Genomic DNA, 12,240 nt, shown 5'->3' on the forward strand with positions numbered 1-12,240 from the left:
TAAATATTTTATGCATAAATTAGAGGTGTCTATTAAATATAATATTCTTTCCAGTATTGAAAGTGATCTGGCCATACTGATTGATGTTAAAGTGGGAGTGGTAATTTCAGTTTTTCCCTTTTTTTTAAAGAAAACTGATTAATAAATTCTCTTCTGGCAAATTTAACTGAAAAGGCAGCACAATTTTGTAAGCAAAAGAAAAAATCTGTGTTGTTTCACCAGTCACATACATGCTCTCTGCTTTTACCTAGAGTCAACGAACATTGAGAATGTCTAGTTTTTAAAAAAAAAAAAAGTTGTCTAAAAAAATATTTTCTAATATCGAGACAAATAAACTAGGAGAAATACAAGAAATGAACATTTTTCCCATTATTTTATTCTCATATTACTTTAACATTTCTGAAAATATTTAACAATTATTTAAAAGACAGAAATAGTTTCTTCTAAAGAGAAGATATTTGTCACATATTCCCTAATAAATTTACAGAATGCAGTGTAAATAGTAAGCCAGTAAAACTCTGCTTTCAAACAACAGCTATGCTGACTCCAGTAACCCCAAAGAAGTATAACAGGACTCCCATGGCATTTCAGAAAGATATACAATCCTTCTTTCTTTTAAATTAATTTAAAAATTTTGTCAGAGACAGATCTAGCTTTAAAAATGTAACACTTGTTATTTTGCTTGCATTTTCAGTCTAAAGTAGTCTCAGACTAGCAAAGCACTACAGAATACAACTAACTATAAACATTTAGTAAGTCCTTTGAAAGCCACTTCTGAGGTCTACTCAGAATGAGTAGACTCCTTCTTTTCTTGATCTTCTGTACTTATTATTGCAATAAAGGTAACAGATTGTACAACAGAAAAACTTTGGGAACAGCTTGAGGAACTTGCAGAAAATGAAGACAGAAGAAAATTGTAGTTTAGAGGGAACTTGCTTATGGCCAATTAGCAGTCTTCTTTCTCTCAGCAAGTTGTTATTCTCAGAGTACCACGGCCAAAGCCCCACAGGTTGGCAAGTATCAGGGTAGAAACAACTGGAGTCTACCATCCAAGGTGGCTGTGGTGAGCTGCAGTTCAAAAGAAAAGAACATATGGCTTTAATAAAGATTTTTCCAGTGAGAACAGTTTGCTTTAGAGTAACAAACCAAATGAAGATCATTAAGATATTTCTTTTATGTTAAGATGTCCAGGATTCATTTCCAAAAAAAGGAGCAACTTAACCTATAGACTCTTCTCAACGAAGCTAATCTGAAAATTCCATTTTACTTAGATTTTTCTTTTCCAACTATTTTCAAATTTGTGTCAACATCCGCTAACACATCAACAGTCTGTAAAACTGAAGCATATGTTTTAACCACATAGAAAGTCAAACAGACTTCAATGTGTATGACTCAAGAAGAGAGTATGGAAGAAATAAGAAAGAGCTGGAATAAATGAAAATGGAAAATACTGTGAATTAAATCAGGCATACCAACAAATGCAGTTTTCTAATTTTTATTGGTGTTAAATGTAGAATAAGAATTTCCTTTGCAATAAAGTATGTTGAAAAACTTCTATGAAGACGCAAGTCTCGAATACATGCACAAAGAGCCTTCAACTGCATTTAGCTTTCTTTTACCAGTCTCAGATCTTAATTATAAAATAAGAGAAAATACTATTTTCTGCAATTACTTCTACCAACAAGCACTTGAAAACCTGCTGTATCTCAGAAAGGGATGATCTACAAACTGTACCACTTATTTTCCATGAAAATTTCAAGATGCTTAGTCCTTGCATATTAGAATTTACAGTTATTCATACCAGCGATAAAAGTCTGAATAGCAGGAACCAAACGTGCATCTCATTCTCCAACCAGTTCATTTGGTTAACTTTGCACATTCTCATTTTTCTTGATTTGTTCTTTCTTTGATGCTTTTAATAATTTGTTTTATTACTTTGGATGAAGAGCCTCTGTGGTCAATAAGTTATCTTCTTGGGTTTGCATTCCCTCCTTCAACATCTCCAATGTTCAATTCTTCTAATCTCTCATAACTCTTATCTCCCAAGACCATGACTGTTGTTCTCTTATTTTCTTCTTTCTCACTCTCATTTATGTAACATGAAAGTATAGACTACCAAAAACTGTCAGATTTAATTCCTCCAGCTCTATTTTTTACAGCTATCCAAGACTATTACATATCTCCAAAGACTTCTAGTATCTCCTTATCTACCTCTGTAACTTATTATTGTGTTGTTGTTTAACCCCAGATGGCAACTGAGCATTGTGCAGCTGCTTAGGTCCTCCATCCACTCGCAGTGGGATGGGGGAGAGAATCAGAAAAGAACAAGTGAGAAAATTCATGGGTTGAGATAACGATAGTTTAATGGGAAGGAAAAGGAAGGAAAGAAATAATGATAAAATAATTATAAGATACAAGTGATTCACAATGCTCACCACTCACTGACCAATACCTAGCTAGTTCTCAAGCAGATGCACCAGGTCAGTTTTCCCCCAGTTTATATACTGAGCATGACATCTTATGGTATGGAATATCCCTTTGGCCAGTTTGAGTCACCTGCTCTGGCTGTGACCCCTCCCAACCTTCTCACTGGCGGGGCATGAGCAGCTGAAAAATTCTTGACTTGTTAGAAACACTACTTAGCAACAACTAAAACATCAGTGTGCTATCAACACTATTCTCATACTAAATCTAAAGCACATCAGCTACTAGGAAGAAAAATAACTCTATCACAGCTAAACCCAGGACATATTGTAAAGATGACATATCTATAAAATATCTAAATAATGTATCCTTTCTAAATTTCTGTAGCCATTTATCTTGTGGAAGAAAAACAAAAAAAGAAAATGCTTTTATTATTATTTCATGTTATCAAAAGAGAAATGATCTTACCTGAGAAATCAGACATGAATTCTATTCTATACTGAAGATTCATTATTACAGGAGATAATACAGAAACCTTGTTTAGCTTTCAATTTAAAACAAAATAATTTTAAACAAACTAAAGTTTTACAAGACCCAAGGAGGTCATCTTGTCCATCTTCACGCTCTAGGTGCAACCACTGGAAACATTAGAAGAGTTTAGCTATGGCTTTGTCTGACTAAATATTGAAAATTTTCAAGAAAATTTTACAACTCGTTCCAGTACTGCACTGCCCTTCCTTAATGTCCAACCTGAACCTCAAAAACTGCAATGTGTGGTCAATCCTCCGATCATATTCTCTGACAGTACTGAAACACGGCTTGGCTGCCACCTGCTAAATGTATTTGCTACACTGCTATTACATTCTTCCAGAGTCCTTCTGTTTTCACTAATCAGAAAAAATTATCTTTCTACTCCATTTAACCACCTCCACAATTTTGGCAGCACCATATCAATTATTAGACAGTTAAAACAACACTCATAATACAAAAAATTGCCTAATTATTAAAGAAATATTTCATAAAAAAAAGAGTTTTCAATGGGCTTAATGAGTCATTAGCATTCTGAGTTCTTTAAATATTGGTGTGGATTTTTTTTCTTCTCAGACTCAGGTTCCCTTGAGTTACATCTAGACATTATATGGGTTAATGTAAACTAGCTCTGCTCTAGTCCAATGGATTGAAAGTCTGTTAGCACATTGAGTGCATCCCTGGAGTTCATTTTCCGGTTTGGTTTCACCAGAGACAAGCCCAAAATGCATTCTCACAAACCATACAGCAGTGAGAAGTGAAGTGGGATAAATAGGGACAACTTGTTGAATCACTTCAAAAGCACATTTCTGATCCAACTAAATTGCTAATACACAGTCACAGGAAGCCCAGTTTAGCCTTCAGATTTTAGAATAGATTTCTATGCTGAAAAAGCATTTTCACTTGTCTAAGTGGCATACTTCATAGAATTATAGAATCTGCTGAGCTGCAAGGGACCCACAAGGATCACTGAAGTCCAAGTCCTGGCGCTGCACAGGACCATCCCCAAGAATCACACCATGTGACTGAGAGCATTGTGCAAACACTTCTTGAACTCTTGTCAGGCTTGGTGCTGTGACCAGTTCCCTGGGGAGCCTGTTCCAGTGGACAAACACCCTCTGGGTGAAGAATCTTTTTCTAATATCCAACCTAAACCTCCCCTGACACAACTTCAGGCCATTCCCTTGGATCCTGTCACTGGTAACCACAGAGAAGAGATCAGTGCCTGCCCCTTCTCTTCCCCTGGTGAGGAAGTTGTAGAGTGCTATGAGATTTCCCCTAAGTCTTCCCTTCTCCTCTTTCAGAAGTGACTGAAGATAAATGTGGAATACCCATAACAACAGTTTACAGTCTGTTAAATTTCGGACAATATAGAAATTTTAATTAGTAGTACAATAGTAATAGGATAACAGTATAAAGTTGATTGCAACCTTTATTAATATAGATAAAAAGAGGTACTAAAAATCTAACCTGTAGGACCCCTGAAATTCCTGATTTATTACACTTAAGAGCTATTAAAATTGATTAATGAAGGATGTTCTGAGCTATATTTAGAATTTATAGAAATCCCAGTAAGATTTTAAAGAAAAATGTTTAACTTATGCCAATATTACATTTCCCAATAATGCAAGTATGTTACTTCATTCAAACCCCTCAGCTCGCAAACACGATACTCCAAAACTGTTTTATACTATATTTGAAATCTCAATAGGAGTTAAATCAATATACTACTTAAAATTAAAAAAAAACCCACGAAAACAAAAACCCAAAAAACAAAAACAAAACAAACAAACAAACAAACAAACAAACAAATAAAAAAAAAGAAAAAAACACAAGCAAAAAACCCCAAACTAATTGTGTCTTACTATTACATATTCAAATTTTGGCATAGGTTCTGTGAATAATTTGAAACCTATGTAAAGGTTTCGTATAGGACACTAGAACATTATAAAATATTAGAGGGCATATGAAAGAGTAGACTATTTTTTTATGTCTATGTATACATGAGGGAAGAAAAGACTTTCAAGTAGGGCAGAGAAGATTGAAGTTTTGTGCATTTTAGAGCTTTTTACAGAAAATTCAAGGTTTAGAAAGCACCTCAGACACGTGGCGCCAGAACAGGGAGGAGAACAAGTTCTTGAACACAGTTCTCCTTTACATGGGCTGCACAAGATACAAAAGTTTACCACAATATAAAAGTTTAACACAGTAAAGTTAAAACAGTGCCATGCAGTGTTGGAAGGCTGTCAGTTAACAAACAGAATGAATTTCAAGACATTGTCCACTACATTCCCTTTTATACTAACACAGTATATATTTTTTTTTAATTATCTTTGGTGAGTGGGAAATACATTTCTGTAGTCATGCCACACAAAAAAAACCCCAAAAACATGCTATAAATTAGAGACCTCAAAATTTTAAGCCACAAACATGAACAGTTGGATTTGTATAGAAATGCATATAACCAATATTTTGTTTTAATATTTCACACAACACATGTGTATCTATGAATACAGGGCAGGCTTCAAGACGTACTCTACTTCAGAAAATAACAAGAATCAAAGTAATTTCAGCTAATTTCACATTAGAGGTACATAATATGATTTTGCTTTCTTTTAGTTAGTATAAATATGCATAATATTCAAGTAGAGATACAAATTTTGAAAAAGTCTTCTAGCTGCACAGCAAAAAGTATCATCTTGACAAAAGTCCAGTATCTCAGCAGAACAGATGAGAATATAAATTTTAGGAGTTTAGTATTTTCAGCTTTCATTATTCAAACTATTCCATGAAAATAAGAGGCCACAAGTAGAACAAATGCTCTTGAATCTTGCATTGGTTTCACAACTAGCAACAATCAAGAGCAACAGTAAAAGGAGACATTGTGGAAATGGCTTTTATTATATTTTAACTGTTCAGAAAGTGGTGCCTAAGGCAATGCTTTTATTTGGAGGAGAAGAATAGATAAACTGGAGCAAAGAGCTGGAGCTATGGTCTGTCTTGGTATCTTCAGAAGTGCTATAAACAAATACCTACAAAAGAGTGAGATAGTCTTTCCTAGGGAGTCTAACCTAGTGCTAGGTTAACGGTTATACTCCATGAACTTAAGGGTCTTTTCCAAACAAAATGGCTCTATGGTTCCATGACTTCCTGAGACAAATACATTTTCTACATATTTGCTGATGTAGTCAAGGGTTGACTCCGGTGACCACCCTCAGCATGAAACAGTCATTCCCAGCATCTAAAATCTGATCTATTCATACATCCTGATATGGAAGAGTAATGGACCTTCCTGCCCTCACTGATCTATCATAACACAGACAGTGTTGCCATCCTGGCCTTGTTATTAGGGTATAAATTCACTGCTGTATTCTTCCTATACAGGACTGGAATTTCAGTCTCTACAGGACTCATTACTTGTTGAGGTTTATTAATTTGCCTCTCTTCTATGCTGTCATTAACATAAAGCATATCTCCACTGCTAGCAAGATGTGGTCTGTGTTCCCTGTACACTTTGCAATCATGCACTGGAGTGCCTCACTGATTACCCTTCTTCCATCAAATTTGTGATAAGCCTAACAGATCATCCAGGCTGCTTTTGCCCAGTGCTGACCACTCTGTTTTCCCATTTTATTTCTTATTATTTGTGCAAACGTATCACTAGTTCTTTTTTTGGAAGCCTTTTTCTACCTGACTATTTTTAGCCTCTGACATACCTGTGATGCTACAGAAATTCTGCATCTTGATCTTTCACAGAAGTGTCATCCCAAACTCGACCTTCAGTTTTAAAACCTTAGTTCCATTATGACTCAGATTAAATTAATCTTTTCTGGATATATGTTCCTGGAACATCCTGGTGAGTTTCCCTAATGTATCATATTTTTAAATGCATTACCCACTTCAGCACCTGCATCTCTTTGTTGTCAGACTTTAGTAAATATTATTTATGTGCTCAATAAAAGCAAAATTCTCATCTGTATTTAACATGACATTTTTATAGGCAAGTAAAACTAGTAACTCCCAGCAAGTCTTTTGATGCGTTAAAATTACTTGACCAAAATATAATATATCAAACAATCTCAAATCCATCTTAATGCTTCTATACTAATATTCAGAAATCTTTTTCACTTATATATGATATTGATGAAGAAAACCTGAAGGAATAAGCCACCTCAAATAAATGCAAACTCCGATAATGGATCTGATTTGTTTGACTTAGTCTTCTCAAACATAGGTAGAAATCTGTGTAAGTATATAATAATCTTCAAGCAGCAAGACGAAAAAAAAAAACAACAAACAAATTAAAGACCCTAATCTAAAAGAATATAATCTACTTCATATTCTTCTGCCACTAGAGCTAATGAAGAAACAAATACATGAGAGAAGGTAGTTATATCTTTATGCCAGTCCTGGAAGACACATCAACCCCATAGCAATGCAAATGCTTTGAGTATAAATGTAATGCAGGATAGGGTTTTAGGGAAAGCTCTGTATATTTTCCAGCTTTAAGATACAAGCCAATGCTTGTTAAGTCCAACAAATTTTGTTTTAAGTTTCCTCTAACTTCAAGGGGCTTTAAATAATATCTTAAAACTGGAACAACACACTAATTTAGTTACTCTTTGCAACTCACAGCAATCCAAAGAATCTCTTTTCACTACTTGCTGCTATACTATTAATGACAACATAAACAGGCCCCCAAATGCTGTTTTTCTTTTAACAGTCCATATTAAATATTTCCATTCCAGAAAGCATGCCAGTTTGGCAGTAGACTCTCATGTGTGAAGAACACTAGGACAAAGTGTTATTTGACAGGAGAACTACTGGGAAAGTGTCTCAAACAAAATTTATACCATGAACCTAAATAAATTATTTTCTCCTCTCTTTAGTGTGAGCTTTGCTCACTACATATGTTGTCTTTCTCCAAACTTTTGAATTTTTAATGACATCATTATATTAGCTTGGGCTTTACAACATCATACCTGTTTTTATGTCAAAAACTATTATTACTTTTGTTGTTGATTTCACTACAAGCAGAAAGATGAAGAGTAAAAGAATAGTCGCTTTAAAACCTCCAGACACCTTTGCAGTAAAAAGTGAACTTAGGAAAGGACTCAATAAACACAGTTGCATTCTTTTACCAATCTTACCTTAATTAGAGGCATCATGCTAATCACCTGACACTATTTCAATTTTATTTCTGTCACAAATAAAATACATTCTATTCCTATGCCTCATTACAACTGTTAATTCTTCTTTCAATTTTTTTCTTTCAATTACATCATCAATAAGAAATTAAGAACATACCATGAACATTTCCTCTTCTATTATAACCTTGCTTTACTGCCCTATTGGTAAAATCATGCCATACATTAACAATGCATGTTTATATGGGCATTGTTCATGAGTTCATATTCATACATACACAGACTTTATGTTTACTTCATTCAAACTTTAAAAGTTGTTTTATGTACTGATTGTGTTTCAGATAAAGAATACCTCAGAGCCTTTCTTACTGAACCCACAAAGGTTCAGGAAGCTGCATTTAAACAAGAGTGCTATGTTAGTATTACCATGTCCTTATAAATACACATCAATTAACATATACAAACACACAACACAATTTAAAATACAGCTGGCTTGCCTCGGGATATTACAGTGAAGAAATCTAAAATGTCTACTTTGCTGGTTCATGTACATAAAAATAGTATAAGGAATAAACTTATCCATTGTTAGAGTAACTCAACCTAAACCTATACAACTGGTTCTAAATTTACAGTATCTGAACAGCCTATAAGATGTTTATCCCCACATTTGGGATTCCCTTGGAGAGTTCATACTCAGAGTCAGCATTTCTTCGCTTTCTGACAAAAAGGCTGAAGAATTTCCATATTCCTGCATGAAGCCCTGTTCCCACTGGAGTTGAGAGGAAAGTCACCAGCAACTACAAAGAGCTGGAAATAACCTCTAGGGGTTTGTGGTTTATACCACCAACAATGATTACCACTTCTGCTTTAGGTATTCATATTGACTGCTACATCTGTTTTGTAGTCACAAAAAGAGACTCACAGAACTTAAAAATCCTGAGGAGATTGAGATGTGGAATAGGAATGCTACAAAAATATTTTGAATTGTAAGAACAATGAAAGTCTTAGGAACAGATTCTCTTTGCTGACCAGATTTAAACTGGATAATTCTACCGGCTTACATGTTTTAACTTCACTTTTCCATTGTTTTGACTGATATATTCGTCAGTTACATCTCAGTTGCAAATAGTCCTTCTACCACAAAATTTGACCATGCAACTAATTCTTTAGATGGTGTAGTGGGTTGACCCTGGCCGGATGCCAGGGACCCACTAAAGCCACTCTCTCGCTCTCCCTCTGCAGCTGGACAGAGGAGAGAAAAGAAACAGTTAAGGATTCATGAGTTGAGAGAAAACCTGGGAGAGATCACTTACTGATCACCTTCACAGGCAAAATGGACTCAAAGTGGGGATAGTACTTAAATTTATTACTAACAGGATAAGAGCAAAGGAGTGAGAAATAAAATAATCTTAAAAGCACCTTCCCATCACCCCTCCTTCCTTCCATGTTTTCCTCCTCCCTCCCAGTGGTGCAGGGGGATAGGGAATGGAAGTTATGGGCAGTTGTTGCTTCTGCTGCTGCTGCTCAGGGAAAGGAGTCCTTCCCCTGCTCTCCCTCCCACGTGAGACAGTCCTTGATGAACCTCTACGGCATGAGTCCATCCCTCGGATGGAAGCAGTTTTCTTCACAAACTGCTGTCCTGTGGATCACTCCTCCATGGGGTGCAGTCCTTCATGAATGAGCTGTACCAACATGGATCCCCCACAGCAGCTACAAGTCCCACCCGGGAAAAACCTGCTCCAGCGTGGGCTACCCTCTCCATGGGCTGCAGGTCTCCGGCAGGACCCTGCTCCATCTTGGGCTTCCCACGGGGTCACAGACTCCTTCATACATCCACCTGCTCCAGCATGGGCTCCTCCATGGGCTGCAGGTGGGTCTCTGCACCCTGATGGTCCTCCATGGGCTGCAGGGGCACAGCTGCTCCACCATGATCTGCACCACGGGCTGCAGGGGCCTCAGCTCCGGCGCCTGGAGCACCTCCTGCCCCTCCTTCTGGACTGACCTTGGTGTCTACATTGTTCACATGTTCTCACTCCACTCTTCCCTGGTTGGAATTCTTTCTGTGCAACAACCTTCTGTTCTTAAATATGTTATCACAGAGGCATTACTATCACTCCTGATTGGCTTGGTCTTGGCCAGTGGCAGGAAGCCCATCCTGGAGCTGGCTGGCATTGACTCCATCGGACATGGGAAGCTTCTAGCAGCTTCTAACAGAAGCCGTCCGTGTAGCTGTCCCCTCATTACCAAAACCTAGCCACAGAAACCCACTACAGCTCTCCATAAAACACCACAAGGAAAGGTACACACCTCAGAATGGAATCCATAAGAGCAGCATGCTGAGTAGGGAGATATTTGCCAACACATCCAACAAAGAAATGATGAAATCAGAGGTATGCCTTCCATCCTTTCCCAGGATTTGGCTCCTTACCATGAACTAGGCAGTGGGAAGCTACCTCCACTCAGGATTCAAAGTCTAGAACACTTTCCTTAAAATGGTTGTTTATGGCCTGCATTGCTGTAACTATTGGCTGACTACTGCAATTCACAAGGGATTTTTTTTTTTAGTTTCTGAATATTTTATTCAATATTCACTTCAGAGATACAGAGATATAGAGATATAGATATATAAAGGTACTCCAAACAGCAAACACTTTTAGACAAGGATCTCCACAATTTTGGGTACTATCAAAGAACTGATACCATGTAAGAGAAACTCATGCTAGGAAGGGAAACTCCAGTATGTGTTATGGCATGTGGCTGCAGTTATGGGCAGGAGTTGGCAGAGTCATTCATCTCCAGATGAACTAAATAATAACCTGCACTGACATTTCCCCACAAAGTGAGTATAGGACATGGAATGAAAAGAATATTCTAGATGAAGAAATGTTGATCTGTTTCACGTATCATCAAGATCCATTCTGCAATTAAAAGTTTTTCTGTCCCTGCTCTTCCAATTAGAAGTTGTTCCAGGTCCCCGCTCATTTGATTATTAGGCAGGAAAATAGAAAAGAGGTTTTCAGTTTTTCCATGATTGCAGTTTCTAAGGAATACTTTTTGAAAGTTTCATGGATGAAATAAGGATTCTACTAAGAATTTCACATTCTACAATATTTCACTATTTCATGATTTCAGGCAATTCTCCCTTCCGTATAGTTCCGTAGCTCAAGTTCTGTACAGCAGACACAAATTTGCACAGATCAGAGGACAGGTGCTTATCTGGTTGCTCATTTTTTCAGCCACATATCCAGACATATCTCTCACCTATTCCACTTTAAATGTGGGGCACTGTAATAAAGCAGTTGTCATAATTACAGCATATTGAAGGCCATCTTGGAGCAGTCAGGTTACTGTCAGTTTGCCTAGAGAGATTGTGGAGTCTCCATTCTTGAAGATATTCAAAAGCTGACTGGACATGGGCCTGACCAACCTGCTGAGCAGGTCCTGCTTGAGCAAGGGTGTTGGACTGGATGACCTCCACCAATCTCTTCCAACCTCAACCATTCTGTAATTCTGTGATACTAGATTGGTGAAGCAGGGATCTGAAGATACTCCATGATGAACAACAACAAAGAGTGCAATGCAGTACAGTATGTTATTTGCCTCAATCATTATTATATAAGAAAGAAGGTGCCAAGATTAGTCAAACTTTGGTAGAATTAAGTGAAATCCATTTAAATTTTCAAAAATTAAAATATATAATTGATGGTATTTTTAATACATTTTTAATGCAGAAAACACTTTTACTATATTCTTACAATAGCAATTTTTGAAAGTCTGCAAAATACTCTTGGAACTCACATGGCTGGACAAATGATCAGGAATGTTTTCCAGATCATTTGCTTTAATGATGGGTTTGAAACAACTTAAATGTAATCTCAGACATTCTTCAAAAGCCTGCCACAATCTCTGAGGCTACTAATGTTTGCATGACATCATTTTCATTACAATCCTGTGTCTTCACTCAGTAACTAAAAAACTGAGGGAAACATGAAAAAGAGTTTTACTAGGGTCCTACTCAGGTGTATAATTTCAAATTCCACTTCAAAATCTGGACATTAGCTCACAGCAAAATACACTAAAAAAACAAAATTCTTTCATGCAAACCTAGCCACACAAGCATAGTTAGGCAGTCCCTTTCAAA

The 12,240-nt window shown here is 36.7% G+C and overlaps 1 protein-coding gene across 1 annotated transcript in view; it reads right to left on the reverse strand.

The window, feature by feature from the left end:
* Nucleotides 1–369: 369 nt before the first annotated feature.
* WDR27 (WD repeat domain 27) overlaps nt 370–12,240 on the reverse strand; it is a 100,813-nt gene continuing 88,942 nt past the window's right edge. Inside the window, exon 24 of the mRNA XM_017817613.1 lies at nt 370–1,068. Coding sequence (XP_017673102.1) covers nt 1,021–1,068 — 48 coding nt within the window. The 3' untranslated portion in view covers nt 370–1,020. The remainder of the gene's footprint in view (nt 1,069–12,240) is intronic.

Source organism: Lepidothrix coronata, unplaced genomic scaffold (genome assembly GCF_001604755.1).
Source record: "Lepidothrix coronata isolate B3197 unplaced genomic scaffold, Lepidothrix_coronata-1.0 Scaffold61, whole genome shotgun sequence".
Taxonomy (NCBI): domain Eukaryota; kingdom Metazoa; phylum Chordata; class Aves; order Passeriformes; family Pipridae; genus Lepidothrix; species Lepidothrix coronata.